The sequence below is a fragment of the Camelus bactrianus genome, chromosome 7 (genome assembly GCF_048773025.1).
Source record: "Camelus bactrianus isolate YW-2024 breed Bactrian camel chromosome 7, ASM4877302v1, whole genome shotgun sequence".
Classification (NCBI taxonomy): domain Eukaryota; kingdom Metazoa; phylum Chordata; class Mammalia; order Artiodactyla; family Camelidae; genus Camelus; species Camelus bactrianus.
Window position 1 is genome coordinate 28,743,342 of NC_133545.1, and position 21,628 is coordinate 28,764,969.

Sequence of the window (21,628 nt, forward strand, 5' to 3'; positions counted from 1 at the left end):
AAGTGAGGGCCTATCTTTATTTGAAGTTAGGAACCAAGTGTGAGATTGGCTTTTATACTTTCAGTAAGCTAATTTTTTAAAACATTATGTGTGTCTGTGTCTGTGTCTGCGTATGTGAACTCTAATTTTTCTTGAATTCTTTTATTCTCTTATGCCTATTCTGTAAAGAGAGACCTCAGCAAATAGATAAAACCTCTGACATGAAAGACTGCAGCTTTGTGTATACACGATGCTGGATGTGCCAGAGTTTGGGGAGATTTCACATGAATAAGTGAACAATTACTGGGTCATTTGTGGCTCTAAAGTCATATATAAATTAGTTATTTAAAAGTGTATGTCAGAGAAGTTGGAATTAAAATCTTAGCTATAAAACATGACACCAGGCTATAGCCATCCCAATTTTATTAGCTCTCTAAAGGTCTTTTATTTTTCATCCTTCTCTGAGTTCAGCGTCTCAGCATAGCTTGGCCTAAAGCTGTCTCAGGATAGTAGAAGCTTTTCCTCAGAGTCTGACAAGTGAAACTCCAAACAAAATTGAAGTTTATTGCTTTCAAATAATGCCACAAGTCTGAAAGCACATTACAGGTGCCACATTGACCCTAGTGGAGACCTCAGCTCCTCTTGTAAACTCCACTCTGCAAAAAAAAAAAACACTGTGAGAGGGAAAAAAAGAAAGGAATGGATGGGCCTTTGTGAAGGTCATTGTTTCCCTTTAATCCAGAATTCATTTGCCTCACAAAACACTAATTGACATGTGATAAGAGCTTCCTGAATAGGCTGTGAAGACACAAGAATAAAGAGGATTGGTACCAATTGTGAGAACAAGGCCAGTGTCCCTCTACGAATAAGCAAAACTGTCGCACTGCGAGCGTGCGCTTCAAAGATACATCTGGCGACACCAGTTCACCTTGTAGAAGTTGAGTTTGATTTTGTTTTTCAAAAAATAGATCTTTCAACGTAATTTAAATATTTACCTTCCCTCCACCTCCCCCCAAAATTCCTGCCTGTCCATCTACCTACCTATCTACCTGTCTATCTTTAGAGCCCTCTGCTGGAAGCATGGAGCATGTACATTTATTACACCTCAAATCTTGTTATTTGGAGACATAATATGTTAACTCTGGAACAGACAGATATGTTTTCTTGGCATAGTTTTGCACGTTTGCAAAGTGTCAGTAAAGCAATAGGCTTTCGTAATTAAATTTTTTGTTCAGATCTTAAACGGCAACCCACACAACTATATCATTTGATGAGATAGAACAAAATACCATTAACAAAAAATTAATACCTGAAAAGAGGAGAAATGTACTACTAGGAGGCATGCATTAGAATGTATGAATGATCTGGAAGTCTGTACATTCGTTTTTACCTTTTCTTGCTTACTGGATTCACTTATTTATATTTTACTTATTCCAGAAAGGATATTAGGTGATGTGAACAAAAATTTCTTACTGCTAGTGAATGGCCTTTCAATGAAATTTTAAATTGAATGTTTCCAGTCTTTCATAAGAACCTACAATCTGAGAACAAATGAGGTTGAAATTGAAGACAGCTTATCTTTGAAGTTGGGTCTCTTGCTGTTACATGATTTCAAAATCAATCTTAAGAAAACATAAGCAGTTGGACAGGATGGCTGTATTGAATAGAGCACTCTTGTTTTCAAAAGTGAGACAAGATTAAAAAGCAATGCTGGTTGAAAATCTCAGGGGTAGACTATTCAGTAAATCTTGAAAATCTGTATCCTGTTTCACTAGTGTGAAACAACACATTCCTTGTGGGAGAATTTCTACCCAGTAAGTCATAGCAGTTTGGGAGTAATTTGGAGAGCTCAAGATTTCTGGTTGAAAAGTGCACCTGGCCAGCAGTACCTAACACACAATTTCCCACTAAAGTACTTTTTGAAAAGTGACAAAATTTTACAGTAACAGAGGAAAATAGAACTTTGAAGTCTTCCCTTGGCAAGAATCTAGAAAAAATTTTCACTACCTTCAGGGGCAAGAGAGTGTTGTGTTCACTTATTTAAGGCCTGCCTGAAAGAAGGTAACCATCTTACTAATGGTTCAAAAAAGCAAGATCTACACCAGTTAGAAAATTAGAAAATTGGGCATCTGTCCTTTACTCTGCTTTTTGCAGCACCACAATATTATCCTCCAGCCCTGTTAATACAGGTCCTTCCACGTCCGTTCGGAGCTTAAAGCTCCTAGAAATCCCTGAGCAGGAAGTCAGAGGGCCTTGATGAGCCCGTGCTGCATCCAGGAAGTGAGTTATTGAGCACTCTGGTGGGATGGGTACAGGAGCATCCTGCTTCCTAGGACTGCAGTTCATCCCATGCATTTGTCCACTGAGGGGAACAGCAGGAGTTCAGCCCACTGCAGCGACTGCTGGATCCTGGAGTTTAACTAAAAATTATAGACACCAGCCCACCTTCCATCTAGTGACCTAAGGCAGGCATTCAGCTGGAAAATCAGTGGACAGCGAGTGAAACCAGTGATGGCCCACACGTCCTTCTTTGCTGCAGAATTCTTCCTGTGGTTTCACAGTATATAAATACTAATGGCAAGTTACCTTTTATCTATGGAGGGATGAATACTGCAGAACAGAACAGGGTTGTCATTCTGGAAACTCAGAAGGACACAGCTTAAAAATAACTACGGGGAAAAGAGCAGAGAAAAGTTGGAAAACTATGTTCACTCTCTAAAGAATGCGAGGAGATAGACTATAAAACCAGGACAAGGAAGCCATGGTCGAGTGCCGGCTGAGAGGAGAAGGAAGAGGGTTGGAAAGGAGATGGGTGAGGCAGGGAGCTGTAAGAACAACGGAAACTGCGGTGGTGGCACCGAAGCTGTGCTTGATCACAAAGAGCAGACGCGAGATGGTGAACACTCCGTTCAGGGCTGTGAGAGACTGGCTGGAGGACCCCTCTCCCACAATGGGGGGGAGAGGGGAGCAGAGTTAGGGTAATGATGAGATAAGGGGACGGATACTCTCACAGAGCACAGAAAGGGAACTTTAGCATCATAGGTATTCCTTAGAAATAAAGAGAACTATATACATATATTTGTTTTCATATTCTTTTTCATTAAAGGTTATTACAAGATATTAAATATAGTTTCCTGTGCTCTTCAGAAGAAATTTGTTTTTTTATCTTTTTTTTTAACATTTTTTTTATTGAGTTATGTCATTTTACAATGTTGTGTCAAATTCCAGTGTATGCATGACTGGGACATTGTGCTTGTCACTAGAAATTGACACATTGTAACTGACTATATGTCAGTAAAAAAGGAAGCATAAAGAAAAAAAAAAGAAAGAAAAGTAGAAGTGGAGAAATTAACAGAAGTATAATGGAAGAAAGATTTCACAAGCCAGAAAAGGTTTGACTACGTATACCGAAAGGATTTACCATGTTCCATTTAAAATTGGTAGAAAGAGGCCATAACTAGATAAATCTGGGCAGCATTTTTAAAGGACAAGTGTAATCTGTATATCCCCAGGCTTGTCCATCACCTAGGGACAAATAAGAGATTATTCTGTAATTCTTCCTTAGTAACAACCTAACCCTGAAGTCTTGTGGCCTTGCTGCATAGAAGCAGAACCTCAGCTGAACTTACAGGATTTTCTCTCTCCTCCCATGTCTCTGGGGGAGGCCCTGTCCCTGTCTCGGGCCCTGCCGGCACCTCTACCGTTGCTTGGCTCACAGACCCCCATAGCACAGAAGACATCCCAGGCTGGCCTGTGCTGAGGTCATCCCGTGGCTTTAAGATCCTGACGTTCCTTACGCAGCTGTGGCTGCTGTCACGTTTCTTCCTGTCACACCACTCTCCCTGCTGCCCCAGCCTCTGTTGTCTCCCTTTTTACTGAAGACTTAGCAATGGTGGAATGGTGTTTAAACTCAGAGAAAACCACTGGTGGCTACCAGGTAAATTGTCTTTCAGAGCTTAAAACCCCGACCCAAGTGCAACATCCAGGGGCCCCTTTAAGGATCTTCTCTCCTTAGCTCATGGCCTGACACCCAGTGGTCAAGCCTAGTTTCTCTCCACTTTCCAGGAGTTCCTCTAAGCATGTCCTGGTCTCCTTGGAGGCCACCGCTCAAGTCTTAAAGGCCCCAGGTAAGGAAGGAGTTTCTTCCTTCCATGCTAAGGACTTTCCCTCAAGCCTTGCCTGTCTCAGAACCTGTCTCTTCCTGTGATGAGCCAGGGGCAGTCACTGTCTTGGCAGAAGTCCACTCCAGCCACCCTAAAGGATGTGGCCTTCCCCTCTGATCTAAATGGAGCAAACTCATCAGGAGCACAGTAGAGCAGCAATAGCACAAACGTAGACACACATGCCCTGACATTGTCCCATCTCGCATTATGAAGAGAGACAAACACTTCTACGCCTGACACTTCTCTAAGTTTGGGTGGCTCAGCCTTCATACACGAGCTACGTCCCCTGTACTGGTAAGGTGGCGTTTCATCAGCCCAGTTACTTTTCTACAAGACCTTTCCAAGAAGAAAGCTTCTCTGCATCATATTGGCTGGGAGTGGGAGCTCAGCCGCAGGATGGCAGAGATCGGGGGATGGCTTCCCTCTCCACATCTGGCTCCAAATGTCACTGCCTTTGCCCTACATAAAAGGTCATTGGCTTTCTGTCCCAACATCCCCTACATCGCCACATGTTCTCAGGCAAGGTATCCTTATACATGAGGGTCAAGATTTCATTTAAAAATTCTATAGGCTTTCAGGCAGATTTTCCTTTTTACAAAGTAAAATTGATCGATCAGTCTCTATCTAGATTTCTGGAATTCAGTGCTTCAAAAAATGGAATCATATAGACAGTTGATTCAAGAATTTTTTTTTTACAATTTTGTTATTGAGTTATAGTCATTTTACAATGCTGTATGAAATTCCAGTGTAGAGGAAATTTTTCAGTTATACATGAACATACATATACTCATTGTCACTTTTTTTTTCACTGTGAGCTATTGCAAGATCTTGTATATATTTCCCTGTTCTATACAGTATAATCTTGTTCATTTGTTCTACATATGCCTGTCAGTATCTACAAATTTTGAAATCCCATTCTGTCCCTTCCCACCCCCTACCCCTTTGGCAACCACAAGTTTGTATTCTATGTCTATGAGTCTGTTTCTGTTTTGTATTTATGTGTTTTTTTTAGATTCCACATATGAGCGATCTCATATGGTATTTTTCTTTCTCTTTCTGGCTTACTTCACTTAGAATGACATTCTCCAGGAGCATCCATGTTGCTGCAAATGGCGTTATGTTGTCGGTTTTTATGGCTGAGTAGTATTCCATTGTATAAATATACCGCATCTTCTTTACCCAGTCATCTGTTGATGGACATTTAGGCTGTTTCCATGTTTTGGCTATTGTAAATAGTGCTGCTATGAACATTGGGGTGCAGGTGTCATCCTGAAGTAGGGTTCCTTCTGGATACAAGCCCAGGAGCGGGATTCCTGGGTCACATGGTAAGTCTATTCCTAGTCTTTTGAGGAATCTCCATACTGTTTTCCACAGCGGCTGCACCAAACTGCACTCTCACCAGCAGTGTAGGAGGGTTCTCTTTTCTCCACAGCCTCTCCAGCATTTGTCATTTGTGGACTTTTGAATGATGGCCATTCTGACTGGTGTGAGGTGATACCTCATTGTAGTTTTGATTTGCATTTCTCTGATAATTAGCAATATGGAGCATTTTTTCATGTGCCTATTGATCATTTGTATGTCTTCCTTGGAGAATTGCTTGTTTAGATCTTTTGCCCATGTTTGGATTGGGTTTGCTTTTTTCTTATTAAGTTGTACAAGCTGCTTATATATTCTGGAGATCAAGCCTTTGTCGGTTTCATTTGCAAAAATTTTCTCCCATTCCGTAGGTTGTCTTTTTGTTGTACTTACGGTTTCCTTTGCTGTGCAGAAGCTTGTAAGTTTCATTAGGTCCCATTTGTTTATTCTTGCTTTTATTTCTATTGCTTGGGTAGACTGTTCTAGGAGAACATTTTTGAGATGTAAGTCAGATAATGTTTTGCCTGTATTTTCTTCAAGGAGGTTCATTGTATCCTGTCTTATGTTTAAGTCTTTGATCCATTTCGAGTTGATTTTTGTATATGGTGTAAGGGAGTGTTGAAGCTTCATTTGTTTACATGCTGCTGTCCAGTTTTCCCAACACCATTGCTGAAGAGACTGACTTTCTTCCATTGTATATTCTTGCCTCCTTTATCAAAGATTAGTTGACCAAAAGTTTGTGGGTTTATTTCTGGGCTCTCTATTCTGTTCCATTGGTCTATATGTCTGTTTTTGTACCAGTACCATGCTGTCTTGATGACTGTAGCTCTGTACTACTGTCTGAAGTCTGGGAGAGTTATTCCTCCAGCCTCTTTTTCTTCAGTAATGCTTTGGCAATTCTAGGTCTTTTGTGGTTCCATATAAATTTTATTCTGATTTGTTCTAGTTCTGTGAAATGTGTCCTGGGTAATTGGATAGGGATTGCATTAAACCTGTAGATTGCCTTGGGCAGTGTGACCATTTTAACAATATTGATTCTTCCAATCCAAGAGCATGGGATATCTTTCCATTTTTTAAAGTCTTCTTTAATTTCCTTCATCAGTGGTTTATAGTTTTCTGTGTATAATTCTTTCACCTCCTTGGTTAGATTTACTCCTAGGTATTTTATTACTTTAGGTGCTATTTTAAAGGGGAGTGTTTCTTTATTTTTCTGTTGATTCATCATTAGTGTAAAGAAATGCAACTGATTTTTGAAAGTTAATCTTATAACATGCTACCTTACTGAATTCTTTGGTTATTTCTAGTAGTTTTTGTGTGGACCTTTTAGGGTTTTCTAAATGTCATCTGCATATAGTGACGCTTTTCACCTCTTCTTTTCCAGTTTGGATCCCTTTTATTTCTCTCTCTTGCCTGATTGCTGTGGCTAGGACTTCCAAAACTATGTTGAATAGGGGTGGTGATAGTGGGCAGCCTTGTCTTGTCCCAGATTTTAGTGGGAAGCTTTTGAGTTTTTCACCGTTGAGTACTATGCTGGCTGTAGGTTTGTCATATATAGCTTTTATTATGTTGAGATATGTTCCCTCTATAACCACTTTGGTGAGAGTTTTTATCTTAGATGGGTCTTGAATTTTATCAAATGCTTTTGCTACATCTATTGAGATGATCCTGTGGTTTTTGTCCTTTCTCTTGTTGATGTGATGTATTACACTGATTGATTTGCATATGTTGAACCACCCTTGTGTCCCTGGGATGAACCCCACTTAATCATGATGTATAATCTTTTTTATGTGCTGTTGGATTCTATTAGCTCATATTTTGGTAAGGATTTTTGCATCTATGTTCATCAGTGATATTGGTCTGTAATTCTCTTTTTTGGTGGTGTCTTTGCCTGGTTTTGGTATCAGGGTGATGGTGGCTTCATAGAATGAGTTTGGGAGTATTCCATTCTTTTTGATTCAAGAATTTTATACTCATGAAAATGTCTTCTATGTAAAAAGTCAACACAAATGTATCATCTGGTATACAACAGCTGTAAAAAGATTACACTCATATATTGTTCTTAAAAAACAAATACACATACATCAACTATGCGAAGAAAAAAGCTGAAAGGAAACAGATATTTACAGTGATTGCTTCAGTGATGTCTATTCTGCTACTTTATGTGTCTTTGTATTTTCCAAAATTGATAACATTCGTTATTATTTTACTCTGAAAAGTAAAATAAGCATTGGGAGAATTCAGACTAAGGAGCATCTGCAAGGGATAATAAAGACAAAAACTAACATCTGCAAGGGACAGGATATTCTAGGAACTGTGTTCCCAGCTAATACACTGACCCTCCCTGTAGAAAACAGAGGGAAGAAGGAGCGTGCTGTTTCATAAAATGTCGTCTCTTGCTATAAATGTGTAAATGCTAAATAAAATATGCCACATGAATACTATATTTGCAAGTGTTTCACATTGACATGAAAGACTTGACATGCCCAATGAATACAGCTAATCCCTAGAATAATGTGTTTAATCTTTTGAAAGGCTGAGGACAGTCAGAAAGGAAATTCCACACTGGTGTACCACATTTTTTTCTGCTTAGCAAAATGCTAAGCAAAAGCCTAAAAAATACCTGAGGTCTCTTCTTGGTTCATTAACAGGTCGAGCAATATCATAATGTCATTTTCCACGGCCCAGAAGGAAGCTTGCAGGACTACATAGCACATCAGCTGGCGCTCTGCATGAAGGTACCGAATACTTGCACACCATCTCCTTTTCTCTGAAAACTTGAAAGTCTGTAGAACTAATGACTCTGTCTTCTTATCACAGCACAGACAGACGGCTGCAGGGTTCTCCTGTGAGATAGTGAGAGCCGAAGTGGACGCTGGTTTCTCCAAGGAACAGCTAGCAGATCTGTTCATCAGTAGCGGTAAGCCCGTTTCAGCAAACTGAGTTGTGGTAACCAAAACTCATCTTGTCAGTGATGCCATTACAAGGAAATAAATGTTGTTGCTTGGGGATGAATTTAAGTGGACTTTTAACTTACTCAGCAGCTGAAGGATGAAAACTAGAATCCAGGTGAACACTTGCAAAAAAATATTTTCATGTACATATCATTGCATTTATTGCATATCCTATGTTTTTTCTTTTTCTTCATCTTTTGTTTATAAATTATTATCTGTTCTGAGCATACTATGTAACTGGCACCAGAAGATGCTAAAGGAGGTGGTGGTAGGAGAAGTCCACCTGGTGGAACTGAGTGTATTGTGTCTTTGGTGCGGTTTAGAATTGCACAGTGATAATAAGCAGATCAATTTTGGGTAAATTTTATTCTTATTCATAAATTCTCTGCAACCAAAGAACCCCTTATTGCTGCACCTGGGTTGAACTGCTTTCTCTGCCTCACTCTTAATGTGCTGTTGACTGGTACTTTGTTAAACACATTACATGTATTAGCTCATGTAATCTCCACAGCAGCCCTGTGCAAGTCAGTATTATTTTCTCCATTTCAAAGGTGAGGAAACAGGCACAGAGAGGTTCAGTAACTTGCCACAACTATACAGTGGCAGAACCACGATTAAACATGTTTATTAATAGAACATTTTCATGAATTTTCTATCCTTAGGCTCTAGAGATTAACACCCCAACCTTCCCACAGGTGGGGTTAGTGTAACCCTGTGTAGCATAGTGTGACTAGTGGCTGTGAAACAAAACTGAAATGGACCAGCCTCCAGTCTCCAAGACCTCAAAGCCACAGCGACGCTGGGGGCGGAGGGGAGGGAAGGAGGGAGGCAGTTTGTGCGCTGGGTGAAGGGGGTTTGAAATGCGAATTCAGGTCTCTTTTTTAGGGGGAGGGGTGATTCTCATCTTTGGAGCTATGATCAAGGAATATACCTTGTCGCTGGGGTAGCGTTGACCAGGTTGAGGACGAAAGAGATTACCAGGAGTTCCTAAATCAAGAAGTAAAATTGAGGCAGGTTTAGAGAGGGACGGAGGAGTCCACAAACCCAGAGGCACACATTTTGGGGACAGGAAAATCCCACCAGAATCTGAATGTTGCTCTGGTACTCGGGTCAGTCTTTGACCAGAAACTAGTGAAAGTTAGCTACAGAGAGCTGTTTTTTCTCTGACCATGATGCTAATAATAGCCAACACTTATTAAGCTTTGACTGTGGTAGGCTTTATTCTAAACACCCTGATTTATAAACACTTGAGCCAGAGGTTAAGTGCCCTACCCACGGATCCCATGGCGAGGACACAGAAGAGCAGGGCTCAGACCAAGCGGTCTGGCTCCTGAATCACTGCCAGCCGCTGCTCCTTAAAAACTCACCTGTGCCAAATGTTTATTTCTGCTTAGTTTTATAACAAAAGCCCCTATGTTTTTTCAAGGTTCAGTCTTGTTTCATCTCAAAGTAAGAAGCTAAAATATTCTGTTCTCACCCTATCATTGTGGATAAGCAATTAGACTAGATTCTGCTCTAAACTTAGAGAGCTAAAAAAATCTGAGAGCAGTGAATTAGGTCAAGAAGGTTGCAAAGGTGACCAACTCAGCGTTTCTTAACTTTTGGGAGCATCTTGTTAAAAAAAAAAAAAAACCTCTTCTTCCTAATTGCACAATTTGGAGAGTAGCACAAGTCTCTTGGCCCCCACACTTGGAATTCAGGTCGTACTGACAGACTTGAAAAACCTAAATGCCCACAAGTGCCAGAAAGCTGCATTAAGGGGTGAAGCCGGCTGGTTGGGGCTGGGGGAGGGGAGGCACGTCTTGGTCTCCCCAGGGCAGCAGCTCTCAGCTTGAGCAGCTTGTTGGTGGCGGAAGTGTAGACCTAGGGTCCTGAGGTCTTGTGACTTGGAGGAAGAAGCCAGAAATGCAGGTTTTTCTGTGAAAATCTGGGAGTTTGTTCTTTCCATATTTTCAACTATCTCCATTTTTAAAGCAGTATGAAGACTGTCTAGAACCCCCAGGTTCTCTCATTCATGGACCCCTCACTCCTTCCACACAGCCAGTCCCTGGTCATGTCCTGCCAAGTGGGGCTCAGTGTGCCTTTTTCATCCACCCTCATGGTACCATCCTACTGTGTGCCCCCTTTCCCTGGGTCTTGTCTGCTCTCCTGGCAGTGTTTGCTCTGCCTGCATCTTCTCCCTGAACATCCTTCACAGACCACCAGACCCCTGATTGAAAGTTCTCTGTGACTCCTGCCTCCCACATTCTTCCATCATTCACTGATGCTATTCAAGGCTTTCCATTCAAGGACATTGATCCATCTGATTTACTTATCTGTCCCTTTTTAATTTATTTATTTTTTGAGAAACAGTGTAAGTTCAAGATATACAAAGCATTGATTAGATACACGTACATATTACAAAATGATTACCACTGGAGCATTAGCTAACATCTCCATTACTTCACATAATTACCATCTCTTTCTCACAATGAGAACATTTAATATTTACTCTCTTAGCAACTTACAAGTATATAATATAGTATTGTTAACTATAGCCTCCATGTTTACATTAGCTGTCCAAAACATATTATCTTCTAGCTGAAAATTGGCACCCTCTGACTGTCACCTTCCCATTTCCCTCATTCTCCAGCCCCTGACAACCACCACTCTACTGTGTATCATCAGACTGGCATTTTTAGATTCCACATGCACATGATGTCATGCTGTCTTGTAGTATTTGTCTCTCTGACTTACCTCACCTAACATAATGCCCTCAAGATCCATCTGTGTTGTTACAAATGGCAGTATCCCTTTCTTTATCATGGCTGAATAATATTCTGTTGTGTATGTATGCCACATTTTCTTTATCCATTCCTCTGTTGATGAATAGTTAGGTGTTCCCATGTCTTGGCTATTGTGGATTAAGTGGTGAGCATGGGAGTGCAGATATCTCTTCAAGATCTCTGCAAGATTTCATTTCCTTGGGATATTTGGTAGTTCTGTTTTTGGTTTTTTGAAGACCCTCCATACTGCTTTCCATAGTGGTTGTACCAATTTTCATTCCCACCGACAGTATACGAGAATTCCCTCTTCTGCACATCCTCACCAGCACGTGTTAACTCTTTGGTGATAGCCGTCCTGACAGGTGTTGATATCTCATTGTGGTTTTGGTTGGCATTTCCCTGACGGTTACTGATGTTGATGTACCTGCTGGCCATTTGTGTATCTTCTTTAGAATATCTGACCCTTTTTTAAAATAGATACCTAAGTTCCAGTAGAATATAGTATTTCTCCTCACATGTCCTTTGCTTTTCCATTCTCCACTCTTTGTTTATGCTGCATTTTCCACCTAGAATTACTCCAAAATTTCATCTAGAATAAACACACGAACTCCCCCGCTCCCACACACACGCACACACACTCTAACCGCGGCATGGCAGGTACTGTGCCAGCACTGTGTCGTACAGCGCCGATCACAGTGCACCTGGAAGCCCCTGTTTAAGGGCTCTAAGGACGCCTCAGATGAAAACCTCCCTGATCCCTGCAGATGCAGCCACCACCCCTGATGAACAGCAGTGGGCTGTGTTTACCTCCGTGCCCTGCCTGGCTCTAGGTCAAGGCAGTGAGGGTGTTACTTGGGCTTTTGGCCCACACACATGTTGTGAGCTCCCTGAAGGCTAATAATGTAGCTTATTCTTCTGTTTCCCCTTGTACACTGACTGCCAATAATTGCTTGTTGAATGAGGGGATAGCATGGGCAAAGAAAAAGGAGTTGGTCATACTCAGTTGTCAGCAGGTAGAACTTGCTTACGGTGGAGGTAGAAAGAAGTAAGATTAGAGTGTGCAGAAGTTGTGAAGGCAGTAGCTGATAATAGGGCATAAGGGTAACAGTGAGTTGAGTTTGAAAAAGGAAGTTTTGGAACTATAGACTGAGGCCAAGAGTCTCCACTGTAACTCCTTTCTCGTGTAGGAATTAGTGTAGCATCTCCAAGTATTAAAGGATTTTATTCTGTATTTGGCTTAGCAATTTATAAGTATCAAATATCCTCTTTCTTTTTTTAATAACAAAAGTAAGACACAAACACAAGATTCATCTGCCGAGACTGTGAAGGCATTTGCCCTAGTTCGCCCTCCTGAGTGTATCATAGGTCCTCATCTGCCTGCACGCCCACGTCCGCTCAGCCCTGAGTTCTTCTGACACTGCTTCCTACATCTTGTCTCCACCTCCTGCTCTCCTGTCCCCCTGCCACCTATCATTTCTTGCTCAAGGGACAGTGGGGGCCCTTCTTATTTCCTCTAGTCTCATTCCTTCCACAGGCCCCCTACAGGCTTCCAGAGGGCTCACCCTAGAAAAGAAAACTGCTCAGGACAGTTCTCTGCTATTATACTGCGATGGCTCGAGAACAAACGCTGAAGGTCTCTGAATGTTGTGTTAAATTATAGTCTGGCTTCAGATCTCTTCCTTGCTGCTGTCCATCCTCGTCTCGTAAAACTCCATCCACTGTCACCATCATTTTCTCTGTAAGACCAGCTGCTGTTGACTGGTGAGCAATGAGGAGGTCATGGAGAACGTACACTTTGAGCAGACGGGGGCACCAGAGGCTTCTGAGCAGTGCGAGAGAATCTCGTGTGAGCCAGTGGGAAGGGTCTGTGGACGGTGTGGTGCCTCTTCTTTTGTTGTGCAGAAAGCACCTAGCAGGGAATGTTCTTTTGGTCAAAGGGTGATGGAAAAGGACAGAGAATAGAGCAAACAGAGATCTGGATGAGAGAAAAGGGGTCTCCTCGGCTATTCCACATAAACTATTAGAATATTGGGGATGGGAATTATCTTTCAGCTATTCTCTTGCATTTTTGCCAAGAAATTAAATTGATCAAATTACATGACTTCCAAGTGAGGGATACACTGATTTGTGAGGTATTCTAAACTTACTCCTGGTTTTTAACCTTATTTTCTCTAAAGAAAGAGATTTAAGCTACTTGAATTGGGCTGGGGTTAGAAAGCTGAACTTTTATCTTCCAGTGGGCATCATACATGCATTATTGTATATGTTCCTGTCTACAGCTCTGCAGAAAAAAGCCAGTAAAAAGAGACACAGAGAAGGAATTTAAAAAATGTACGAATGAAAAAATACAAGAAGGAAGAGTAGCAGATTTTTTTAAAGAAAATAGCTTTAAGAATATAAAACTTATATGGATATTAAAATGGTGCCAGTGAAGAAAATAATGTGGAACAGAACACGTCAACAAGGGTGACATAGCATGTAGGCTAGCAAGGGTTATCTTGTGTTTATTTTAAAGTAACATCTTCCTTCTCACATTGACTTGTGTGAGAGACAGTCACACCACATGGCTCCGTTATTTGCTAAGGAGGATGTGAATGTGTATTAGAAGTGGGTCAAATTTCACCTCAGTGTAAAGTATTGGATTGGGTTAGCAAGACAGACACTTTTTAAAATTGCATGTGACAGTAGTAGTAAAAAAAAAAAATTAAGCACTAAATTGCTATTTCAAAGTAATACTTAGAATTCCTGAGAGAAATTTCTACTTCAAAAGTAATAAGGATGGAATGACTGTAATAATAGGAGGAGGCTGTGTAAATTGAAGTCTACATAAATGAGTTTTCCTCCTTAGACCGTGTGTTCATGAAGGCTCTTAAAGGTTGTTTGTCCCTTGCTTCTCATCGGGACTCAAAGCATCACCCTGCAGAGCTTTGTTTTAAGCGAACAACGTAAAAGATGTGCTGCCGTCCATCCCAAAGGGGAGATTTTGGACTGGGGGTCACGTTAGATGTGAAGGAGTTTGGATTTAACTGTAAACATGGTAATGTTAATTATTTTTAAACCCATGAGTCTTGCTCTAGAACTGCTATCCATAAGACAAGATACAATAAACCTCCTAGAAGAAAATATAGGCAAAACATTATCTGACAAACATCTCAAAAATGTTCTAGAACAGTATCCTCAAGCAATAGAAATAAAAGCAAGAATAAACCAATGGGACCTAATGAAACTTACAAGCTTCTGCACAGCAAAGGAAACCATAAGTAAAACAAAAAGACAACCTACGGAATGGGAGAAAATTTTTGCAAATGAAACCGACAAAGGCTTGATCTCCAGAATATATAAGCAGCTCATACGACTTAATTAAGAAACAACCAAACAACCCAATCCAAAAATGGGCAAAAGACCTAAACAAGCAATTCTCCAAGGAAGACATACAAATGATCAATAGGCACATGAAAACATGCTCCATATCACTAATTATCAGAGAAATGCAAATCAAATCTACAATGAGGTATCACCTCACACCAGTCAGAATGGCCATCATTCAAAAATCCAGAACTGTTAATACAATGGTGTGCAACACTGGGCAATAGCCCTGAGCCTACCCAAGGGGGGTCTGACTAAGATGACCAGCCTCTGGAGAGGAGCAGGACGGACATAGCCTATAAAGTTGGAAGAAAGAAGGACAAAAAGAGCAGATTTGTTTAATAAATAGGGCTTTGAATTATCACAGGGCAAAGGGAATCTGAACAGCTTTCCAGCAACTGGCCAAAAGGAATCTCCAGCTGTGGCGTGGAGTGGGTGGCCGTCTTATGCCTACACGAACCCTGATCAGGGGCTGATAAATCCTTCAAGCCCGAAGGTGTAATAAGTTTCTGCTTCTGTGGTTGGTTAATATATTAGAACTGAAACTATGTTAACCTGAACTAGACACATGCTATTTCTGAACTAAAATGAAATCTACCTTCGGACAAACTTGCTTCAGGATGTTGAACTTAAGTGGTCCTATAGAGGAATAGATGTTACTGAAAAATACGAGGCCAGCAGTGTTGAAGACCAAGCTTTTCGGCAAAGAAACCCAGTCTATTTGGCCTTTGATCAGTCTCTCAGGGAAGATCAAAGTGAACAACGATGAGATGGAAACAACCCAACAGTCATGAACAGCACCCCACCCTCCTTTTGTCATGGGCACAAGCTATCCATTCAGTGTGGGATTAACAAGAAATACAGTCCTTGTTTGTGGACCCAGGAGGATGAGTTTGTGTCTCCTGTATTCCTATAAACTCAGTTTATTTCCAGCCTGAATCCTCCCTTGCTGCTCCCATCCTTCTGTTCCAGCCCCTGCTGGACGCTCAGGAGAGATGCCTGACTCAGCAAACACTCAGGCCTGAAACAGCCCATCCCCGTCTCCCCTGCCTCACGTGTGCTCTTCCTCGTGTGCCCTCTGCTTCCATCACCTGCATGACCTCTTCTCTGCCGCTCTGTTGGGACAGTCAACCACTGAGCGTTACCGACTACATCTCAGAACACCTTTTTGTTCTGTGCCTTGGCCCTGGATGCGGCTCCTGCCCCCTCGTGTCCTCACCTCAGCAGTAAGAGCCTGGAGGTGTGTTTTCCTGGTTTTCTTTCCTCTCCTGTCAGTTCTAAACAACAACATGAGATCTCAAAGCAGGATTTACATCATGTTTATCCCCCTCCTTAAAGACTTTCACCCCTTCCTAGAGCTGGTAGTTTCTCCCTCCCGACTTGACATTCTGGATTCTGAGACTTCATATCAGCAAGTCTCACCCTGGCTGCTCATAAAATGCCAACACCCTGGGCCCAGCACGGACCAGTTAAATCAGAGCCCCTGGGGGTGGATCATCAGTGATCGTAACGTGTAGCCTGCCCCCTGGCTGCCGACAGATGGGCCTCCTGGATTCTGTTCCGCTGATTCCATTTCTGTGCCCCGAGCTCCCAACCAGCCCTGCCTGAGGCCTGTATCGGCCTTGAGCTCACCCACATGCCCCTCTTGCAACTATTCTGACCTTGGTTTGAGGCCCCCGTCCCCTCTAGGCCTGAGCCCTGCCCAGCCTCCGTTCTTCTGCCTGTGCCATTTTTTTTTTAACATTTTTTATTGATTTATAATTATTTTACAATGTTGTGTCAAATTCCAGTGTTCAGCACAATTTTTCAGTCATTCATGGACATATACACTCATTGTCACATTTTTTTCTCTGTGAGTTATCATAACATTTTGTGTATATTTCCCTGTGCTATACAGTGTAATCTTGTTTATCTATTCTACAATTTTGAAATCCCAGTCTATCCCTTCCCACCCTCCACCCCCCTGGTAACCACAAGTCTGTATTCTCTCTCTGTGAGTCTATTTCTGTCCTGCCTGTGCCATTTCTTAAACCTAGAAAGCCCTCTTCTGACCTGTCTGTCAAGATGCCCTTCCTTTTATAGGTCCAGTTTAAAATGCCACACACCCCCAGTTAGAATTGGTCACCTCCAGCGTGCCATGGAGCTTAGCATGGTACATCCAGCAAGGAGGCACTGGAAGATGTCTGTTGAGATGTAGTTCCTTGTTCCTGCAGACACGTTGTCTCTGGACTCAGCAGCTGCAGGGCTACTGGAGCTAGTCAGACACTGAGCACACGGCAGGGAAAAGCTGGAGACCTGCAGGCCTTAGTTACAGAGAAGCAGACACATCGACCATTCAGCCTGGCCTATTTTTTTTTTATCACTGGGTGTAAAAGATTAGCTTATCATTGTTGTTTTTAAAGTATCCATAGGTTTCTCAGACTTCCATATCTCTGGAATAACATTTGAACCTGAGAAGCGTAGGATTTTAGCACTATTGACTCGATCGCTGTGTTGAAGAGGACCCAGCCCTCCCACCCCCCCCAGGTACAGCTAAATTGAGACGTGGTGGTTATTGTTTCTACTCTTCTAGTTTTTAAAGCTTCAGAAGAGATTCATTTACAGTGCTCAGGGAGCACTTTTGAAAGTGAAAATGCATTTGTGTCTATAGCAACAAGGAGGCGGAAAGGGAGTATGATACGCTATCAGAAGTGTTTGTGAAAAGTGGAAGCCTTGACAGAACTACTCTCAAGTATCTTAAATTGATCTTTTTTCAAGGTTAATTTAGCTATCACTAGGGCATTTTAGAATCTTCTAAAACATTAAAAACTGATTTTAATATTTTTATTCATTGGTATATAGGAAGAATTACATATATTTTAACTACAATTTTAATGGCATTTGAGTGCTTAGCAGGTGCCAGACACTGTTTCAGTTACATTTTGTCCACTGACTTATTTGTCTTCTACATATAATAATCTTCCATTTACTTTCCATCTTTCATTTGGGTAGTTCACGTAGTTCAGCCCCCGTGTCTTTAGTGTGAGGACCCCTAAAATAAGAATCAGAAGTCCCAGACTGTAGTCCTTCCTTAACCACTGTTTCTGAAACCTTAGATCACTGTAACCTTTCAGAGATCTGTAAAATGAAAGGAGAGTTCTGCTTGTCTCTGAGGTCCTATCTCCATAATTTTATGAATACTTTATATATGTGTCATTTAAAGGTCACTTAAGGATTTTGGCTTTCTGTATTGTGAAATATCCATCTATAAAATACATACTACCTATATTTACAGATCAGTGAATAACTTAAAATAACGATTTAACCACCGACCAGGTCACGAAATAGAACATCCCCAGCTTCCAGAGTGTAGCCATGTGCCCCACCCCGTTCACAAACCCTTCCTTCTAGAGGTGTCCACTAGTCTCTCTTTTTGTAGTAACCATTTTCTTTGCTTTTTAGAAAAGTATTACTACTATCTATGAATCCCTGAATTATATGTTTAGTGTTGCCCTTGTTTGAATTTTAAATGTTCCAATTATATTGTATGTATCCTTGTGTGATTTCTTTATATATGTATTTTTTCACCTGAAGTATAGTCCAGATTGTATCGTGTCAATTTCTGGTGTACAGTGCTTCAGTCACACATGAACATACATATATTCGTTTTCATATTCTTTTTCATCATAAGTTACTACAAGATATTGAATATAGTTCCCTGTGCTCTACAGTATAAACTTGTTATCTATTTTATATGTATTAGTTAGAATCTGCAAATCTAGGATTCCCAATTTATCCCTTCTTCCCCTCTGCCGGTAGCCGTAAGTTTGTTTTCTATGTCTGTGAGTCTGTTTCTGTTTTGTAAATAAGTTCATTCGTCGTTTTTTGTTTTTGTTTTTGTTTTTAAGATTCCACATGAGTGATTTCATATGGCATATTTCTTTCTCTTTCTGGCGTACTTTACTTAGAATGATGATCTCCAGGTCCATCCATGTTGCTGCAAATGGCATTATTTTATTCTTTTTTATGGCTGAGTGGTTGTTTCTTAATATATCATTTGTAACAGTCCTCCACGTGGTTACTTGTAGTTGCGATTTGTTCCCTTTCATATCTGTTGTATGAATACACTCCTGTTGTTGGTGGACATTTGGGTTGATTCCATTTGGGATTTGTTAAGGAACTGGTGTTGGACCATTTGTGTGTGTGTGTGTGTCTGTGTGTGTGTGTCTGTGTCTGTCTTCACCTGTATTCAGTAATGCCAAACTGTTTTCCAGAATCTTTATACTCCCGCAGCAATTTAAGAGCATTCCCATTGTGTCACATCTTTGCACACTTAACTTTTTGCCAGTTTATATAGGTTTTTGCAAAACCTTTAATCACCGAATTTCTTTTTTGACCGCAGCATGTCTGATCCCAGTGAAACAATCCCCTGCTAACAAGAAAATCATCATCATCTTAGAGAATTTGGAAAAATCTTCATTGTCCGAGTTGCTGGGGGACTTTTTGGGACCTCTGGAAAATCGCAGCACTGAGAGCCCCTGTACTTTCCAGAAAGGTAAAGATAGCGGAGAGGGCTCGCTGAGAAGCAAGCTTCTTCGGGATCCTTCCAATCTTTCTGTTCCCCGGAGTGCACGTTAGGCTTCCTGGTCTTCTTTCCTTTACGTACGTGCATTTGGATTTGTCCCCTGATACGGCTTGCCAAGGTTGGAGCGTTGCTCTTGGTTTGTTTTAGGAAACGGAACATCCGAATGTTACTACTTTCACGAGAACTGCTTTCTGATGGGAACCATCGCCAAGGCCTGCCTCCAGGGCTCCGACTTGCTGGTGCAGCAGCATTTCCGCTGGGTTCAGCTGCGGTGGGACGGGGAGCCCATGCACGGGCTGCTGCAGAGGTTCCTGAGAAAGAAAGTTGTGAACAAGGTAACAGCCCACGGGCACAGGCTGCTGCCAGGAGAGGGGCCTTGAGTGTCAGGCAGCCTGGGCCTGGGCTCTGCTGCTTACGTGTGGTCCGCAGCAGTCAAGGGTTAAATAAGCTAACATGCACAATATCCACAGTAGCTTCTGGACTGTATTAAGTCCTAAAAAAAAAAAAGCAAATATTCATTGTTCTCAAGGAGTCTCTCCAAGTTTTAAATGCTGTGGGAAACTAGATTAGAAAATCAATCACTCTTCTGAAGGAAGAGCTACTGCTTGCTTGGAGCCTTCACTGTCCACCCCCTCGAGCTAGTCTCAATATTTGACTGTTACACTGTGCTGTCGTAAATGTTAAGAAGTCACATGAAAAAATCAGAACTCTCTGTTGACACATTTTCAAGAGTAATCATCACTGTTAGTGATTTTTTCAGAATAACAAAATATTCTATATTCTACCAAATAACAAAATTAATTAGTGCCGACCAAAGTTAGTACATTACTGTTTAATTTAATATTCTTAAATGAGGCCAGTAGCCCAGTGTCAGGATAGATCTGAAGTAAAAGAGCTCGATTTAGCAGGGTTTTATCGTGTAATCCTGCACAGTGGGCCACACTTGGAGGACAGGATCTTCATTGTGTCAGCACAGTATTTTAAGCTGTATCCCAACACCCCACTGCTAGCCGCTTCACAAAGAGAGGCTTCTCTCCTTACATAACCAGACGTCTTCTGGAAGGTGTTGCTGCCGTCCATTCACACCTCCATGATGGCAGGAGCTCAGATCTGGGTGAGTCTCTTGACCGCCGTTCAGGAGTGCAGGATGTCTGCAGGGCTTCGGGTACCACACCCTCACACATATGTGCCCCCCGCCCCTGGACCCCCAGCAGGAAGCAGGATGCTGTGCAGAGAGGAAGCTCAGCATCCTCCATCTCCTCCTTATTGGGGAGGAAAGCAGCTTTTTCTGAAACTCCCAGAAACCTAACACTTGCCCTTAATGGCTCATTAACTAGAATACTTTCATGCCCACCCCTCCACCCCATACCATGGCTACAATGACCTTCCCAAGAGCAAAGTGCTCCACCAAATTCCTGAACAAAACTCTGTGTCTGTTGTGTGAGAGCATGTGACTGTACGTGCACATGTGGGGTGGGGCAGGGGAGGCAGGCTGAGGGAGAAGAGTCGGGTGGGAACCCCTTCAGTGATTTTGTGAACAGTGCCTGCCTGCCACTAGGGATTTGAATTAGTTTCTGAAATTTCTAATTTAATCAGAAGTCTTCTGCCCCAAGCTCTGCTAAAGTCAGTTGCCTGGTCATAAATACATGCTTTTGACCAAAGCACGTATAATGTACAACCTCAACCAGTAGGAGGGAAGGTAAGGAAAAGACAGTCACAGGTCTGCAGCTTTCCTAATTACAGAGATTTCCGTTAACTTCATCACTTTAAATATTTAAATCTTATTGCCAAAAATATTGCATAAATAATTGCAAAATTGCCAGTTTTTCTTAAAGACTTTACTTTTTAAGAGCAGTTTTAGATTTACAATAAAATTGAAAGGAAGGTACAGAGATTTCTGATATACCCCTTGCTCCCCAAACATGCATAGCTTCCCCTGTTATCACCAGAATGGTACATTTTCTTATCAAGGAGGAACCTACATGACACATCAAAGTCCCTAGTTTACCTAAGAGAAAAACAGAATGCGTCACAAATTTGCATGTCTTCCTTACGCAGGGGCCATGCTTCTCTGAAAGGTACCAGTTTACCAGTTTGGTTCTGTAGATACAGCACTGTTTCAGATAAAATGTCCCTCCTTTTCCCCTTCTCCAGCTCTCTGGTGAACATACTTTGAGAAGGATTGATTGTACTTATTTTGAAAGGAAAATTCCAAGCTTCAAGCTACACACTTTTCCTCCGTTGTGTTTGAGAACAGGCACTTGGGGTGTGCTGTGAAGAATAGAAGGGAGGGGAAAGGGTAATGGCTTTGACTTACCAGGAATCACTCAGGTAGGTTAATAAAATGGGCTCCTGGTGTGAGTGCACAATGGGAATGAATGCCTCCTGCAAAACTTTAGAAATCTTGTAACTGCAGGATAGAACCAAATCTTTGGGGCTCTCAGAAGCACACTGGCACTTGTTCACAATTTCTTCTTCCAGTTC

General features: G+C 41.6%; 1 protein-coding gene and 1 pseudogene across 10 annotated transcripts in view; one reads left to right on the forward strand and one right to left on the reverse strand.

The window, feature by feature from the left end:
* Nucleotides 1-21,628, forward strand: part of CTTNBP2 (cortactin binding protein 2) — a 376,816-nt gene that overhangs the window by 340,813 nt on the left and 14,375 nt on the right. For all 10 annotated transcript variants that reach the window (XR_012508104.1, XM_074367170.1, XM_074367169.1 and 7 more), the window contains 4 exons: nucleotides 8,147-8,233; nucleotides 8,316-8,415; nucleotides 18,962-19,114; nucleotides 19,292-19,479. Coding sequence is in view for 9 of the 10 variants with exons in the window: in XM_074367170.1 (XP_074223271.1) it covers nucleotides 8,147-8,233; nucleotides 8,316-8,415; nucleotides 18,962-19,114; nucleotides 19,292-19,479 (528 nt within the window). In the remaining variant the exon portion in view is untranslated. The remainder of the gene's footprint in view (nucleotides 1-8,146; nucleotides 8,234-8,315; nucleotides 8,416-18,961; nucleotides 19,115-19,291; nucleotides 19,480-21,628) is intronic.
* LOC123614722 (U6 spliceosomal RNA) lies at nucleotides 21,158-21,255 on the reverse strand (annotated as a pseudogene).